Genomic DNA, 19,515 nt, shown 5'->3' with positions numbered 1-19,515 from the left:
TCACATATGGCATCAAAACTTCAAAAGCATAATACATTCTGAAATAATTTCTCTTGCAACTTTTGTCATAATAAGAATAGAGAACTGAACAGGATTCACATCAGTAAGATCTTTCATACTGCCATTTTGCTTGTGTGTGCGGGTACTTTCAACAGAGTAGCCCTTTAAGGCTCTAAATATTCAACCACAAATGCTATATGCATAAAAACCGTCAGATAGTACCCCACTCACACATCAGCTGGTGACCAAATTTCCTTTCTTGGGCTTCATTGACTCTCTCATTTCCTCCCCACACTGAAATTCTCAGTGTGTCTATCACCCATTATACATAATATGCTATAAAACTGTTGGCACCTTTCTTTTTTATTAGGCTCTTGCCTCCCTCTTGCCTGATACAGGAACAACAGACAATCAAGTCTCAGTGAGTTTTCTGTGGAAAAGGTGATTATATTAATGCTGGAAGCTGAAAAACCCATAAATTGAACTAGTCTGTAAAATAAAGAAGAGGAAAGGATCACACTTACAGCAGCTGCAGAGACACAAGATCATCAAGAAGGCCCTGGGGAATCTCTGTGATCTTGTTTCCATATAGCACTCTGAAAGATACAGGAAGACAAAATAATCTTAAGTAACAGACTGGTTTAGTGTCATCCCACATCTTTGCATCATCATCTTCAGTGATCTCATGCGCTGTGCTTGGGATCTGTGGGCATTTCACTTAACTACTGATATCATTTTCTTTTCAGAGAAGCACATGGTATTAAATGAGTTGTTATGATTCAAGTTTTGTATGGTGTTGGAAAGAATTCTTAATGTAGAAACTGGACATCATCCAAAACCCGTATCTGAAATATCTTTTTTTTTTTTTTTTTGAGGGCTTTTCTTCTACCCTTTTCAGAAAGATTTTAACCATTGAAAGGCACATTGCTTTATGCAAAACACTAGAATTCTACTCAATGATACTGAACTTAAAAGCCATGGAGTACAAGCTGGTTGTAGATAAAATTTCATAAAACTGAATCTCTTGAGACATAATCATAGGCATAAAATGTGACACAAGCATCTTTGGATAAAGTAGTACAGGTTAACCAGCTGCTGTTACAATTTCAACTAGCTAGCAGAAAGAAATTTACCCTGAACTGGAAACAGACATATATTTGAGAAATTCAAAAATAGTTTAGGTATAGTTACAAAAATCATAAAGGGTTTAATAACAGAAATGAGAGTCACTATGTATAATTATTCAACCATAGATATATTTAACCTGGTGGCCATGGTTTAATTTTAATGGACGACTCTTTAATGGAAAAATGCACAAATAGTATAATCAGATATTGAATAAAGGGAAAAACAGACGAAACCATTATGCTACAATGTTACCCAGGGATCAGAGCAAATTCATGTATGACAGAAACACCTGAATTTCAATCACTGCTACAGTATTTACTCATGTTATAAGTGCAAGTTAATAAAATTTGTTGCAATCAGGAAGTGAGGTAGGAGCTTAGACAGCTCCGGGTAAAAGGGAAGATTAGGCTACCCCTGAAAACTTTGTGCCTTACTTAACATTTTCATAGACTTCATACTGGGGAAAACAGCATATGTGTAATTTCTATACACTTCCTAGGACATGGTAAATAACTATAAGCCAGCTTATGCCAAAACTTTGTTGCTCCTGTGTCACTAAGGTTAATTCACTAACTTTTTACCGTGGAATAATATGCTAGCAATGAATCAAATGGCCATGTGAGGCTGGGATGTTGGCTGAAATCCTGACTTAGCCTACCTTTCAACATTTAAAATATTAGAGTGAGTTAAAAATACTGAAAAAAACCCACAAATGCTTACCATGATGGACAATTTACAATACCTTCTGGCCTTCCCAGAGTATGTAAAGAGTATTCAGTTCACTCTTTATCAGCCATTGGAAGTATATCAACTCTGTGGGAGAGTTCCCAGATTAGCTCATTTCTGAGCCTAGATAAAATGAGTCTAAATAAACTAACATCACTTAGATATGAAAATCTAAACTCAAAACTTCATTTTCCATAACTTCTGTAGTTTAGAAGGAAGTGAATGGCTATGGAAGAAACTAATAATCATCTAGCATTATATTTTCTCTAAACAAATGCAACATAATTTCTATTTAACTATTGTGGAGTCAGGAGGCTAGCTTTCAGTGTGCTGTTTTGTGAGTACTTAATGATAGTTTCACTGATTTTTTCTATTTTTTTCCTAATTTCAGCTGCAGAAGACATACACAATTTCCAACTTGAACACAATTTCATGCAATGTGTGTAGATTTTTATGCTCTATCCAAAACTAGACAGAAATGACAGCTGAACTTTGAAATGTATAGCAGGTCCATTTAGATAAACAATTTATGAGATAATATTCACATCACTGGAACTGCACTGGGCTCTAAAACAACACCCAAATGGTTGACGCTCATACTACTGTACGGACGAGCTCGTAGGTACCTGTACCAGGAAGCAAAAGCAAAACCTTTGCAAACAAAATATTCATAAGTGGTTAAAATATTAAGTGCTCAGAGAATCCAGTATCTCTCCATTTCACTTTTCCACTCTTTCTGAACGACAATGTTTTAGCATTATCTGTATATATATCTGCATCATTTGTATACATCATCTGTATTCAAAGTTTAGACAATAAGTTCTGTGATGTTAGATGAATGTCTACCTGCGTTTTGTGAAGCAGCAGGATCATCAGTGGTAATCAGCAAGGCATAGAAGTACATAAGAACACATAAGAAAGAGTTCAGAAGCTAATCTTTATAGAATGCCCATGGAAAGAAGTAAACAAATCCTCATGCCATCCTTAGTGAGTCTCTTTTCTGCCTGTAGAGTTAAAAACACTTTTACTAAGTAAAACCTTACAGACATGTCAACACTCATATCCAGAGTTGCTACTTATGGAGCTACTAAATGCAAATATCAAAATGATTAGAGTAATTTTTCATTTACTTTTAATTAAGAGTCAAGGTCACAGTGCAGTGTTCCTCTGATTTTGAAACCTTGGATGTGTTCATACATTCTCTTTATTATTTTGAGCAAAATAGAACTAATTAAAATAACTTGTAAGATGAAACAATGCTTCAATTTTTAGAAGCCATGAAAAGAAAATAAGCATTTTCAAACCTAATTGGGCTCATGTTCATGTGGCACATTAAGATTCAAACAAATTAACAGCTAAACAAAAGTCAGCATGAGAGCTCAGGCACTTGTCTCTAATTCATATTCATGTTCAGCACTACACAGAGCCAAATTAGCTAATGCCATTATCTGCCTGTGATGCCAGGGCTGAAGTTAATGGTCCTCCAGAAAGAAGTAAAAAGGAAGGGAGAGGGGATACATAATGCATTGCACCTAATTTCTTGAGTTCTTTATTTCCATTTACTGTAATAGAAAGTGCAGAAAATTCAGTGTTCTCATTTTTTTGTTTAGGACAGGAAAGTATACTCATAACAACAAACATTGGTCTGACCATATGAATATTGATTAGGTTCTTGATCGAAGATGGTTTTGTTCAAAATGTGCCAACTGCTGTGCTCCTAACCAGTGCTGTGAATGAGTCAGCCTGCAGAAAAGACTGTCCAGGGTCAGTAAACTCCATTATTGCAGTCACCTTTGTCTGTGCCCTGTCCTCACTGGCATGCACTTCAGTGTTTCCAGAATAGAAGCTTTGGGGAAAAAAGAAACTAAACAAAAGCCCCAAACAAAATAACACTTTCAAAAGGCCACAGAACAGCAAACTGTAAGTCAATTGAAGAACTGACTTTTTTTAAGACTTGCCTATATCATTAGAAATTCTAAAAATGTGTGTTCAGTTACATCCCTCACATATGTTGCAGGACATGCAGGTGTACTGGCTACCATGCAAACCTGGCACAGGAACATGTATCCTTCTATCCCCTAGCCCCTGAAATTTTAGACTTAAAACATTTTTTATTAAAATTACACTCAAAAAGTTAATATGTAATAAAATTAAAATCAATTCAGTATTTGCTGCCAAGAGACAGCAAATCAGAGCATCACAACAGCACATAATAGAATGCAAAAACAGCAACTAATTTTTATTATGTGCTCCCGGTTGTTCAGTTACTTATCAGCTTTGCTAGGAGACAAAGTTAGCTACGTGTCTGACATGGAGAAGATATTACACTAAACACCAGGTACATTTTGGGATAAGGAGAGAAGTGAGCTATAGTTTAATTCCATATTTACAATGCTAATTTTAACTGCAGTAACTAGAGATTAGGCCAAAAATGGCTCAAGATACCAATGGATATCCCCTTGTTTACTGCTCCTTTCTTTTCTCACCACACATGGAAGTGGCTTTTAGAAAGACAGAAGTCAGTCTGAAGAGAGATTAGTCATAAAGATGTGAAAACACATCTGACTTGCCAGTGGATGAACTTTATTCTTGTCTATTCTGTAAGACAGGTCTACCTAGCACCAGAATGTCCTGTGTTTCAATCACTGTATTTCATTTTAACTCAAGCAAGATTTTCTCAGGTCTTTTTGCAGGTGGCATTCTAGGCACAGGTGCAGCTGAACAATTGCAAGGCTCCACTCATAGCAGCATGTGGAATCATCAGCTCACCAGTTTACAGATAAGTACTTTCAGCATGGCCACAATAGATTCTTCAAATCTATCTGACAGATTTGCTCACAACTTGCAGCAATCTTCAGGTCGCCATCAACCTTCTAAAAACTGAGAAGGACAAGGCATATAAAGCACAGATCCCTGGCTGCACTGTAAGCATTGGAAGAAAACCCTGGAACCATTACCCTGTTCCTCTGAAGAGTTATTATGGATCTGCAATAAGAAAATATACAACTAGATAGAAGTCATATTGAGGCACTGTGCTTCTTTGGCCCAATACTAGCATCATAATTTAATAGTCCTTAAAAATATATCTAGTCCAACAGATAATTAAATATTATATTTCCAGTTAACAATTAATTGCTGCTACTAAACTTCCATTTTTGGAAGATTAATCCAAATAATGACGTACACAGTTAAAAATAAAGACTAAATAGTGAAAATAGGCACTGCATAGATTAATCTAGAGGCTTGGTGTTAAATCCAAAATATTGAGATTTTATTCCCTGAAAGGTGACACAGAACCTTTTTTGGGGATATGCACAAAATCTCTTACTCTATACCATATGGTTTCCAGCTATGGTTTTTTTCCAGAAACATTCTTACCTAAGCGTCAAATTTTGACTTCATGCAATGTCTTTTTCAGTAGAAAAATGCTTTTAACTTTCCTTCAGATTGTGAAAACAAATCCTGTTAGGAAGAATTTTATTTCCCAAGCTACATACAATGGCACAGGCTCAATAAAAAGTCAAGTTTTCAAGAGGAATTGATAGGTCTAAAAACAGCAATAGATTTCTAATATCTGAAAGAAACTTACACATGCGATTTTTTTTCCCCCTGCATTAATTCATGTTTCTTCAGAACAAGTTAGACTAAATAAGCACAGTAAAAATATACAAAGTAATTTGTTACCTTAAAATAAGTTTGGTAGCTATTGCAACAAACAGTGTTCTATTGAAGATTTCAAATCACCATGAATGACACCACACACATCATCACCAAGGAGATGATGGACTAAATGGTACTGCTGTGTCAAAGTCCAAGCTATCTTTTGTCTTTTTGGCGAGGCTGATCTAAGCTTTCAAATTGTTCTGTAGCTTAACTCAGTATATGAACAAAAGCAAAGGAATTCACCCCTCTGCAGTGGTCTCAAATTTATTAATTCAGTTTAACACACTGAAGGCTTAGACTGTTTTGTCATATCTCATAAAATGTCCCCAGACAGTCTGGATAAGGCCTTCCAAATGTGTGCTTGGGGAAAGTTTACTGACACAAAGAATAACATTTACCTCTGATACTATTAACTACAGTCAAGTGCTGATACAGTCCTCTCTCTGACACTGGACACATTTTGAGTTGAGTAAGTGAAATATTAATTTACTAAAGAAGTGCATGCAACAATCTTGAAACATGAAACTATGCATAACTGGGTTATAAGACACCCCAACTCCAGTAAGGTGCAATTCTAACTATGTAACACAAAACCAATAAACTACAAATAGAGCATGTAGCAAGCTTTTGCTTAAAAAACAAACTAATAGACAGTTTTGCAATAAACCAATTTTGCCTCAGTTCTCAATGCACATGTACCATTTGCTCTCGTGCTTATATGTTTATAAGAAGTACTGGATGACAAGACTAATCCCTCGGACACAAAAGCCATGGTTACATTTCCAAGACTCGCTAAATCTATGCCGCTTACTGGATTTTTTTAGATTCAAATAATTCCAATTTCTTTTCTCTTTGGGGTATTTCATATTGTGCCAAGTACTGCAGTATCACTAGATCTTGCAGCCTTCAATGTATACATCCTTGTTTCATCTTTTTGATGCAGAGAACTGATTCCTCTTTTTCAAGAGAGGGTATTTTGGTAGAGACAAGCAGTTTATTCAGCTATCACTGAAATTATGCAACATAACTTCTACCTCTCAAATCCCACAGTAGCATATTTAGGACTAAAGACCCTTATTCTCATGCTCTGATCCACAGCACTGTCCATTCTCAAAAATGGCTTTACAGCAAGCTCTCCACAAGTCTGTTCTCTCAAAACCAGACGCTGGATCTTACTGTACCTTCAGTTTTGCCCATACACAGGTAAGAAAATTCTGGAAAGAAAACCAAAGCAGTCTTAAAGAGGAATGATTCTGATTCTTGAAGTGTTGTCACAACCAGGTAAAGAAACCTATGTACGTGCAATGTGCAAATGCAGCCCAGAAAGTCAACCATATCCTGGGCAGCAACAAAACAGTAGTGACCAGCAGGTCAGGGGAGGGGACTGTGCCCCTCTACTCTGCTCTCCTGAGACCCCACCTGGAGTACTGTGTCCAGCTCCAACTATTTCTAAGAGAAATGGAGTAGAAATTCCTGGTTCCACACAGTCATTATATGAGTAGGAAACAAAATGCCACTGAAAAACAGCCATGGAGAAAACATTTTTTTTCTTGTGTGAGGAACAGAGAAGTCGTGTGTTCTTTCAAGAACAAATGTGCCTTTCTACCTAAGGCAGAAACAGCTTATTTAAACTGATAAGATTTTTGACTCCCATAGGTGGATTTCTTGTTAGAGAAAACACATAAATTAGACTCACGATTTGCTAGTATATGGATCAGCTAGCACTTTTAAAAGATTAAAGTTTGATTCCTTTCAGGGGAAACTGCTTCTATAATAAACATCCTTGCATTTTGAAAACTGTAACGTACCATTCTACCATCTCTACTGAGGTACAATAGGCAGAGCACTCTGAGAAACAGTTCTGCCTAGAAACACAGACGTAAGTTAACTTCAGAAGAAATCAGATTAGCAATCCACCATATACAGGCCTCCATCAGCCAGCTAAACTAACAATATTGGCTGTCTTCCAGAGAAGCACTTTCACTCTGCTGGACCCATAGGGAGCACCGCAATTGCATGCATGCAGGGAATAAAGGGAGGAGCTAAAAATGGGAACAAAGCAGAGGGAAGAAAAGAAAGGCAGTACAGAGGTACTTAATTTTTAATGGAAAAAAAAGTTGCTTACTTCCATTTGCACATTAACATTTTCCCCTCCTTTATTCTTGTTTGAACTCAGCTGCAAAGTCCAGCTGTACTGGGCAGATTAAACCTCAATGGTGTCTCATTAAAATGTATGCCACCAATCACATTTGACTTACATACGAGAATTAAAAGTCACTCTCAGCTGAGCTGAAGCATTGTATGCAGAGCAGTGTTCTTCCAGGTCATGCAGCTGACTAAATTATCAGAGCCTCAGGCACCAAAAAACCTGAGCCATTTAAAAGAGAAAACACCAGTAAGCAAACTTTCTCACTTAATTTCTGCTTCTTTGCTCCTTCCCCTTTGGCAGATTCACTGGGAGAACTGGCACTCCAAAGGGGTCATCTTCCTTGCACTTAACTGCCTTTCTGCTGTTGAGAGAACTGGACTGGTGGCTATAGCAGACATCAAACAAAAGAAGATCCAGTACTTCTCAGAAGTAGAAAACTGCAGGAGGTTTCTTCAGAGAAACCCAGATTCTGCAGAACAGCAGACAATCTCAGTACACAAAGATGGACCAGGCTCAGAAACTGAAACAACAACCAAAGTGAATAGCAGGGAAGAACCTTCCAGAGGTCTGGGTAACAGGTTATGAAAGATCAGGGAGCTAATTCTTGCTTATCAGCCATAGGAAAAATGTTTGCAAGACCTACCTGCAGTGAACAGCACAAGTAAGACCTTTATGAAGAAAGTAATAGCCAATGGCAAGCACAATGGACAACTGAACTTAGAGGAGGAAGCTGACAATTTCAAGGCTGAAGTTGATACTGTCCTAGAAACCAGTCTGCCATAGCAAGAAAAACAGACTGTGTACTACAACAGCTTTGGCTGTGGCAGGAAGAAACTGAGGGAGAGACAAACTGCACAAAGGAAAGACTGTTCATGGGCAGCTCCCTTGCTATGGACCTTTCTGTGCTGCATCTCTTGTCTCTTCCCCCTTGTAACCTCCTAGCATTAATGTAAGCACTATTTTACCTACTTAGATGCAAACATATTTAAACATCATTTCCTTGAAACATACTTTTGAATGACTGGGCAAGGAATACACAGTCATTTCACTTGCTTCTGTGTTCAAGTCAAAAACACTACCACTTCCCATCCTGTTTATATTCTTATTTGCACTCTGATGTGTTCTGTCACACTCCCGAGGCCACCTGAGGGTATCCAAACTCGCTATAACTGAAGTTGAATACCTTCTGATACAGGAAATCAACCCCAGTAGAAATGTCTTTCCTGTCCATCTTGTTCCTAGTCAGGAGTTTGCCAAGACCAGAAAACTGCAGCATTGCAGCAGCAGCAAGCAGTAGTTTCATACTAAGCCAAAACTGTAGTTTTTAGTAAATGTCATTCTCTTAATGAAACATTTCCAGACAGCACTGAGGGATTTGACCATTTCCACAGCATGTTGCATAACACCGCCCTAAATATATACAACAAAGGCTAGCAACACTTAATACATATTTCTGGCATTCTCCCAGCTGGATTCAGGGCACAAAAAAGGGCCATCCTTCTGCATTCTGTCTCAGACGACTACATGTACTTTAGTACTGAGTAACCTTCTAATATTAGAACAGTAAACAAGTTATATAGGTTGTTAGAATTATCCAGTATTCTGAGAATTAAATATGGCAGCTTTCAGAAATAAATTACACTCTTAAAAATCAAACTGTGTTATATGAATACTAATGAGCAAAAAACTTTAAAATTAACCCAGGTAAGTACCATTCCAGTTGAGTTTCCCCTCTTATCTACATTTGGAGCTCTTTCTAACACTCTATTCTAGTTCATTCTTCCTATGCTGCTTCTGAACTTATATTGCTCCTTTTACCAACAAAAGCCCCCTATGGTTTAAATATAACTGTATTTAAATTCAAATTGGTGTTAAAACAGCTTCCGCATTCTATAAAGAGAAGTGAATGACTGTCAAGAGATCCTACCTTCCTTTTATCTTTTATATGTAGTAATATTTTCACCCCCTCCCAGCTTAATACATTAGTAATTACAGCAAAGAAATACAAACATTTCCTTCAGTCCTCAGGGTCTTCCTTAACTAGTTTGAAAAAAAAACAAAACCCAAACCAACACACAAAAAAAAGATACCAAAACCAACCAAACAAAAAAACCTCAAAAGATCTTGTAATCTTAGTTCTTTAATACAGAAGGAAAATTTGGCATGTACGTATTTTCACTGACTACTCCCTCAGTAACATCATCAAAAAGTATCTGAGGTATGAAGAGGTCTTGGTGTGCCATGATGAGTTGGGGGGCATGGATTAGCCTGCAGGTGCACATGCACAACAGATCAACTAATGCACTGTCTTAGAAGTAAGTCAGTAACCTTGAGGAAGTTCATCTATAAAAGGACTTACTAGAGATTAGTAAACAATTCTTCCTTGTAACCTTCATGACCAATTTCTAATTTTAAAAAGATCAGATGCTTCACTCCAACTGGCTATCTTCTAGATAGCGCATTATCCTTTTTATTTCTCTTACATGCAAGCTCTCCCCAAATGCCCATTCAGTTCCATTTACTACTTACAATGAAATGAGAGACTTCAAGCCTTTGAATGCATCAGGCGCAATTTCAGATATTTGATTCTTGCTGATGTCTCTGTAAAGAGAAGGGAGGATTAAAAAAACATTTTTAAACAGCAATCTGAGGAAAAGATCTTTGCTGTAGTTTATTGGAAGAATATACCCAATATGAAAACAGAACCAAAAGATCATACTACCTCAGAGAAATTATGAACTATATAAGGACACAGATAAGCAGATTTCAGAAATCATCAGAAAACATTAGTCTGAAATCAGAAAACATTACAACTGACCATACCTTCAATAAATCAGCAGCTCCTCTGTTAATAAGTTCTTTCATTTTATGGACATGAAAAGTCTATTAATGAAGAGCTTTGAAGAACAACAGTGAGGTAGCCCATTGAAAAAAAGTTTTGATCAAACCATTTTAAGAACTACTAATAATAGAGAAAGCACTTTGACTCTGTGGGTTGGTTCTCAAGCATAGAAAGCATAAAGATTGTCATGCATTATGTTCATAATGGAACAGATCATGTTTTATGATTATGTGACAAGATGGATAAGGTGAGGAAAAGTCCTAAGATAGCTGGAAAATGACGGCAGACACGCATTAAGGAGGATGGTGGAATCACCGGTGTCAACATGATGTAGGCACCAGAAGAATGGCAGCAAGGCTGTGTTTATCTAAGAGATATCTAGTTTCTGAAACAAGTATTTTCGGTACTATTCTCTTGATTTGCTGCATTTCAATATTTCCATCCTTTCTCTCTCCCCATGTCTGGATGCTAATGAGTGCCTAAATAATGGTGCCTGAACATGCATGAATGCCATGCTGGGTGATGACACTCACTCACTTCATGCAGATGCACTAAAATCAGCATTAGAAGATAATTAGAAACATTATTTCCTTTCCATTATAGCCCAAGCTCCACTGCTGTTGTACAAAGAGGCTCCACCTCTTTCTGACTTGACCAAGGTAAAGAGATTAAATGATGTTTTTTTATTTTTCTTCCCTTTCTTTGGTCTGCTTTGGTAAGATCATTCTATTCCATGCTCGATTTCCATCCAAAAAAAGAGATATGGATTGTTTTAATGTGCACAGCTAAGTCAATTAAGATGACATAAGTCTCATTTTCATAGTTCAGGGATCTCTGAATGCCACAGTGGACATGTGGATTTTTAGCTGGAAACAATAAACTTACCAGGATTCTACAGGGGCAGGGAATAGTAGTCTTGCTGCACCCTCTGACAGTACAGTAGAAATCTTCTTTCAAAAGAGAGTTCAGCCCAGCTTGGTGGGAGGCTGTGCTCAGTTAGCAGTTAGGGACATAAACTGGTTTTGACATTGTATCATGGGAGCAAGGACACCCTATGAGTCACGGTATAACATAAGACTGTACACCTTAAATGCCTTTACTGTAAAAGGTTTTGAAACAAAATATTTATTTTTAGATACAGCCAAATGCAAACATTATTAATAGCATTGGCTGAATATGCTCTTTGTTGACTAACATTATTAGAAACAGATTACTTGATTATCTCTAACGTGCAAAATGGACTGTTCTAATTGGACTAGAGTACTCAACAAAGATTCATATCGTATGTAGTTTAGTTTTTAGAGCTGCTTAGCAAAAGCAGAAATGCCACACAGCTACTGGGAAGACTGAAATCACAATGCATTTTCTGCTAATATATAGTAAAATTAATTTGACAACATCAGATGCCACTACAAGCACCAGAGCTAGAGAGGTACAGTCATGTCTTTGGAAGTAGCTCTATGTACTTGGCTCCTAGCCTTTTGCTACAAACTTGATAGTCAAAAGTTACAGAATAACTAAGATGAAACACAAGGTAATGCCATAAACTTTGTAACTCATAGGCTACGGGTTACAGAACTGTTGTACAAGTACAACTTCTGTGTACATGAATTCAAAATGGTGTGACTGGACTTGGATGCTTCATCCAATGATGAGAACAACTTCTAATTCTGGAGGTGGGATGTATCTCCTTTAAGCCCCTCAAACCTCTTCTAAATCTCTTGAAGAACTGACGACAGAGGTAGGAACTGTTACATCTGTCCCAAAATCAGGAGAACCATCATCCCAGACTACGTAATTCAGCTGCATATTTGAGACCTAATATATGTGCCAAATATTCTTTGAGCTAGATACATTTAAGTTCAGGTAACTAATTGTGTGAGAAGATGTAGACAGTTATGATAAAGCCCTGGATAACAAAGTTTTTAGCACCTTTCCTAAAAAACTGTAACTAAAAAAACTTGCATATGCTGGAAGCTATTGAAGAGTCATTCTAAATAGCATGGTTCAGCTAGATGCAAATATAAAACTTGAATTAATATACATATATTTTCTACTAGCATAATAATCTATTATTATCAAGTCCTATCAAGATTGTCTTGGATGAATGGCTCTTACCTAAAAATTAAACCCAGTTCTCCAATTATTTAAGAAAAGGAAATTGCAGTATCTTGCAGGAAATACACAGCAAACAAATCAAAATACTTAAAATACTGAAAGCGAGCAGTCTATTATCCCTAACATTCTTTCATATTTATTCACCAGGAGAAAAATTCACAATGTTCATTTTAGAGCAGGAATAGAGTAGGAATAAAACTGTAGAAAGGACACAGGTCAATCACCAAATGGCAAAGCACCATGTTTGTTCGGGGTTATTCTGCAGCCTAGCTCTCAACCCCAAGTTCTTCCACAAAATGATGTCATGCTAACTAAGCTGTGGCAGAGATCATCTGGCACAATAACTTACTATTTAACTATGAGTCTAGATCTTAGTGAGCATGCCAACTATACAGAAAGCCATGAATACAATTTGGTAATGGAACTCTGCTTTGAAATTCTAACATTAATCATTTTACACAGCAACTGCAGCATCAGGTTGAGCTGCTAGACAAGTTAAAGAACATTTTTTTTTTGACTTCCATAAAACTAGAATTCACCAGTTATGAAAAATGAAAGGACAGTAGAACATTGCCAAAATCTAAAATTAGTCATACCTCAGAAAGAATTAAGTAGTGACTTCAGTAATGAAATAGTTACAGGCTAGGCCACTGAAAATGAATCTGTCATTTTTCACTGAAATTACCATCTAACTATCTAATACAGTGCTTCTTTAAAAATACATACAGCTATACTGAAAGTGAGACAGAAGAATAGAGAGTCTCTAAGATTGATGATTTGACCTGTTAAATTTTAATATCCATATTTACAGCTCTTCAGCTCCAGGAACTTGCTAAGTTTAGACTGGCAAACACAGTAATTCTACCCCTAACTCCAAAGGTACAGAGCAAACTCATTTCAGTTTCTAGTATCTTATGTGAAGAAGATACCATCTTCTGATAATCCAGGGATCTTCTCTGAAAGGAGCTGACAGTTTCTACATTCCAGTATCGTTTACATCAGAAAACACAAACTGTAAAGGTACCTTTTTAAGCAGTGTTATCACTGAGCTACAAAGCCTGAATGACCGCTGGAAGCTACTGGTCCAGTGGCACTCACTAACATTCTGATCTCATAGAGAAGCACAAGCACATTTCTTACCATCATCTGTATCACTGTACTGCTGTCACATCTTTCATATATCACTTAAAAATGAAAATAAAGACCAACACAGATTCCAATGCACTACATTGAATGCACTACAAAAAATCCTACCTACTTTGCAAGAATATGCACTCCTGCTATAACTGGAGTCAACTAGGTTGAAGTTGTGCACAGATACCAGAACGAATGAAAAAAATAGAATTTTTGTTTTTTGGGTTTTTTTTCATGAGGAAGTAGATGTGAAGTTTGAACAGACTAACAACTAATTGTCTCACCTTCTTTTATAGTGGGAAATGAAATCAGACATTACTAAGGATTTCATGCACTGTTAGGCATCCTGAACCATATTTCATTGCTACTTACACTTTGAAGAGATTATCTGTGCAGTCCCCACTGATTTCAACATAAAAAATGCCAATATGTTTCTAAAACAGAGATACTGAACTTGAAGCTAGAAAATTCATGATTGCTCTTGCATGTTGGTCTTGTTATTAAAACTTACATTCTTTTAAGCTTCTTGTACTGGGTAAAAGCTCCAGGGGGAATGACTTTGATGAGATTTTGTTCCAAGCGTCTGAAAATAAACAAAGTAATATACCTGTTATCTACACAATTATAGGACAAGAACAACATTAAACATGACAGCAAATTTTCCAGTAAATACAACACAATTTTAAAGAGTTTTAATGCAAAATAATTTTTTCATTTGAAAACCACTAGAAGAAGAAAACAGTGAGGAAATAACTTGGAAAAAAATCTCACTGATTAGACTAAATCAGTATAGAAAAAAGTCAAAGACTATAGAAATTGCATCTTCAAAGATAGGGAATTAATAAAAAACAATAGGCATATTTCATTACTACTTAATCAAAGTGTGAGGCAGAAAATACAGATGCTTTCTTTGACTAACTTTTGTGAACAAAACACAGCTACCTAAACTAAAAGCATAGCTATGTTACGACAGCTTAATAAGCAGATTAATAATTAATTTTAATTAATAAAATTAACTATCAGAGCAATTGAAGGGCAACAATCTGTGGAAAGATGCTGAAGTCCCTTGCCTATATGAACCATTTGCACTAGTAAGACTTTGCAAAACAAAGTGCAACTCATTGGAATATGAGTTCAGAAGATTCTATCTGCCTATTTTACTTTCCAAATGCTGAAGGTGTACTAAAATATGCTCCAGACTACAGGAAAATGCTGATATGTTCATTTCTGAGATTTGGCTTGAAAGAAGCATTTTTATGAATTATCATAAACACATGAACATAAAATATAAGTAGCTTTAGGATACTGCATACAGTAATCAGCAAAATTAATTTCTGTTTCTTTCCAAAAGTACTTTCAAGTTCTTGTCAGCAAGTTCCCCAAATTCTTGCTAAATGGACTGCTTTCTCAGATGAACCCTAAATATTAATCTTAATCAGAAATGTCAAAGTGGACCACCAGAAAACAAATTCAATTGACTGCAGCATCTAAAATCCCACAATCAGAGCTGGAAATAAAAGGAAAATAGGATTTTACCTAGCTCTTGTTATTACAATAACGTGTATTTTTTTTCAAAAATTTCATAAAAAGAAACAGTTTCAATAGTAAAAATCTGTGGATGGAAATGATTTATAATTGAGATACAAATACACTGGAATAATGGAATGAATAACTCCAGTCATTTAAGAGCTGCTGCAGCAATGCAGAGGGGAGGAAAAAAAGAATTAAAAGAAGAGACAGAAGTAAAATGAGAAAATGAGATGAAGGGAGAAGTTAAAAATGTTTTCTAAAGGACTTGACACTATAGAAAGCATGTAAGGCCCATTAGCCCTCTACTGCACAGTGTATCCTTCTGTAGATCTAAGCTTTAAACAGACAAAAGAAAAATGCCCTTGAAAATGAGATATTTTTGTAGCTCAGTTATACTCTAAGAAGCTATTTAAGTCACAAATATTGTGACACCAGCACAGCCAATGTGCTTTTATTGTAGCAGTGGTCTGTCTTAAAAGGTTGTGATTGGAGTTAATGCTATTCCTTACTCTGTGGTTTGAATTAGTGTCTGAGATTTCCCTTCCACTTGGTCTAAATATAGCAAGCTTTGTTTCTGGCAAGTCCACAGTGAAATGCAAATTGCTGTAAGCTTCAGCATGCTGCTATTGTTGGGAGTTTGTCACCAGAATTAGAAGTACACATACTCTTCCCATAAAGGCTTTTATCAGCTTGCCAGTTTGGTGTGTAACTCCTCCCAAGTGTTTCCATGCAGACGCTTCTAGCAACAAAAGCAAGAGACGTCTGCCCAATTCCCTTGCCTCACAGATAGAAACTGGGGGTTGACACATGCCACACATAGGCACAGCATAGCAGCCCTTGCAGGGCAACTCAAATATAGTGACAGGGGGAAATACAGCCCCTTTTTTATCATCACTTAAAATTCCAAAGAAATTTTAGTGATCCATGCAAGTGTAAAGCAACATCAGTGAGTTCATTTTTCACAAGAATATACTATAAAATACACAGTATAGACACAGTACTAAGAGGCTAAATGTTGATAATGTGAGCTACTATTTGCCACGTTTAAGATTTCTTACAACTTTAAGTTTTCTTGATTTTCCTTTTATATTCCATAAGAAGATATATTTAAAAGACTCCACAAGTACAATTCACAAAAATGATAAAATAAGTTGGCCATGTTCAAACCTCTCAGGGGCTTTTGTTCCTCCTTCCATTTCACTGCCATGTCACCTGATGCCACCTGTACTGCTTTGATAAATTGAAGCACAGCTCCCCCCTTCTGACTTGTAGCAATGCTCTGTCTCTCAAAGCTTTATTTTAGTCTTTGACAACAACAAAGGACAAGAAAAATTTCCTTTCTCTGCTCCAACATATTATCAGAGATTGGAAAGTATGATGTCCCAATGGGTTCAGATGCATTTTTCTTATAATGTTAGAGAGTACTCCTTCTTTCCACTCTCTTGAAATGAATTTGTAGCAGTGAGAGCAAAAGTGAAAAAAATCAGAGAAAAAAATAATAAAACAAGCAGAGGGAAACTAATGCAGTTAAATATGTAAAATCATCCCAGAAAAAAGAATAAGCTTGCAAGTTCTCCAGCTAATCCATCTCAAAGTTCACTGTGGTGCAAATCTTTTCATCATCTCCTCATCTGACACCTGTAGTGCTCACACCCAGGACATCAAACACACCGGATAGAAAAATCTGCCTAATTCAGCCTTCCTACAGCCAACTCACACTCTCATTTTTCTTGAAGACTGATTCCCCCTGCAGAATGGGGGAGACAGCCATATTAATTTGGGCTTTAACTATCTCTCTTACATTGAGGGAATGAATTTGTTCTTTGGATCTCTAATACATCAGTTTGCAAGCAATCTTCTCACTCCAAACATGGTCTCAGCTGCTAATGTGTAATGTTTTGTCAAGCTTACCTACCCATAACATAGACAAATCACTAGCTTGGAGAAAAAGAGAGAGGTAGTGAAGCATCAGTACTGATAATTCTTAGCTGTCAGATGAATAGAGCCTACAAATGAGACAGCCATGCTCTGCTAACCGAGTTACTTAGCTCTTGCCTGAGACATGCCAAAAACATCCCTCTGAACTGGGCAGTCATGAGCTCCCAAGCTGGGAGAGAGATAGAGCATGAGTGAATGAGCCAGATTTCTCCCCAGACCATGTCACTCTGCTTGCACTGCTGGGGCTCTTTTGGGCTTGCATCACTCAGGCAGCCAATAGCCAAAAGCAATCTCTGAGAGGAAGCATAAAATCAGATTAGTGTGATGCAGGAACCTGTAGCACACTTGGGTCTGGCATGATGCACACAGCCTGTGTGAATGCAGAACCCTCACTTTTCTCCTGCCCTATAAAAAGGGATTTGCAGCAATCTGGTTAAGGACTGCTTGAGGGAACTAAGAGGCATATGAAACTGCCCCCTGTAACAAAGCCCAGGGATGAGAAAAAGCATTCATGTGAGGAAGGAGGAAACATCTAGAGCACATTGCAATCAACAGAGATGCTGTTCTTCTTTGCCCATGAGTGAGAAAGACTGATTTTTTTAAAAGCTTCTTGGACTGTTACCTTACATTTATGTCATATTTTGGACTTAAATATCCTACTGTACATTGGACTCTGATGAAGGTCCACAGATATATTTTCAGTATTTATGAGGAATAAATCATACTTAAATTTGGTGTTACTACAGATATAGGCTGTATTTGATCGTTGTTCTAACTGCTTGCTTGCCTCTTCATGAAATTTTTATTTCTTCCATGCCCAACAGGTTTGGGTAGCTGCACTGAAGTATTTACCCAAAGACAGCCCTGGCCAGGAGGCACCCTTGCTGGGAAGGAAGGGAACTTGCCCTGCAGTTACACAGTCTGAACCTGTGACTCGTTCCGCCCTGAAAACCGGAGAAGCCACACGTGGCCCTGTACCCCACAGCACTGCAGCACTGCACAGGGCACATCTCTGCAATGTGCAAGGCAAAACTCTGCAATCATATTGCTTCAGAAAGTGTTTATGGACCTATGTTACCAAGGAACAGCTTATTTGTGGCTCTGTCTTTCACTCCTAATTTCTCTGACAGGTAGAAAGCAAAGTTCTGCAGGATGGCAGAAATTCAGCATTTTGAAGATCTGTGCTTCCTGATTGTTTTAACAGTGAAAGCCTTCAACCCCTGCCTCAGCCAAAGGCCCTGCCACCACTATAAAAACCCTAAACATAAGTGGTTATTCATGAACTTTTATACTGCTGCCTTTCATCTCGGTCCTTGAATGACTTCCACAATACATTAATAGATCTTTAGACTTAGTGGAAATGGAAACAGTAAAATTAGAGAATGGAAAAATAGTAATTATTTCATCTAACTTATTGTGACGAGCTCCATACATTCTATATCATCTATTTGTAGTACACATTTACAAATATTATCAAGGAAAAGGTAAAAGAAATATGTAGGAAAATTAAATAGCTTCCTGGTTGCTGAAGTTCTGCCACCTGTAATAATTTGTCAGCAAAAGGAATTCTATCATGTGAATACAAACATTCCTCAAATTCTTTGTTCTGTAACTGATTTTTAAAGCAAAATAAATAGAACAACAGATCTAAGCCTAAAGACAATTAGTATTTCTGCTGTAAAAAAATCTCATTAGGGTATCTGATTTCAAAGTTATGACTTTATGCTTCCTATTTCATTTTCTGTGATTCTTTCTACACTTTGATAATCAGCTTTCAGGATGTATATACTCATTACACATTGCAGTCTCCTAGTTTTGCTTGGCAAAAAGAAAAGAGCTTTTGAGTGACATTTGTATAAGATCAAAAAAGGTATTGTTCAGACCATTCATTTTTACTAACAAGTCAGAATTTATGTTTCTGCTGGAATGAAGTAATGTCTCTGGAAAAAAATAGAACACATGTAATAAACCCCAAATGAACAAACAAACAAAAAATAATAAATAATTACTGAAAACTTTCAAACCTTGTAAGCTTACTAAATTCTACACAGGTTGTCTGAGTAAAATTCACCTGCACATAACTTGTTAGGTTTTTTTTCAAAGAAAATTCACAGAGAGGATGGAAGGTAAAAAATTATACAGCCAAAGTGAAAATTACTATGTGTATCTAGATTTATCAAAACAAAAGCATCTTTTCGTGCCTCTAGATGACATCAGTTAAACTTAATTTTACAAATAAAAGTAAAGATGTCAGAAATAAATACTGCCCTGATCTTACAGAAGCTCC

General features: G+C 36.8%; 1 protein-coding gene across 2 annotated transcripts in view; it reads right to left on the bottom strand.

The window, feature by feature from the left end:
* SLIT3 (slit guidance ligand 3) overlaps nt 1-19,515 on the bottom strand; it is a 433,002-nt gene that overhangs the window by 128,800 nt on the left and 284,687 nt on the right. For both annotated transcript variants that reach the window (XM_071759292.1, XM_071759294.1), the window contains 3 exons: nt 14,272-14,343; nt 10,196-10,267; nt 525-596 (listed from right to left, as the gene is read on the bottom strand). In XM_071759292.1, coding sequence (XP_071615393.1) covers nt 525-596; nt 10,196-10,267; nt 14,272-14,343 — 216 coding nt within the window. The remainder of the gene's footprint in view (nt 1-524; nt 597-10,195; nt 10,268-14,271; nt 14,344-19,515) is intronic.

Source organism: Heliangelus exortis, chromosome 15 (assembly GCF_036169615.1).
Source record: "Heliangelus exortis chromosome 15, bHelExo1.hap1, whole genome shotgun sequence".
In the NCBI taxonomy this organism is placed as follows: Eukaryota; Metazoa; Chordata; class Aves; order Apodiformes; family Trochilidae; genus Heliangelus; species Heliangelus exortis.
This window is presented reverse-complemented; position numbering and strand designations above follow the sequence as displayed.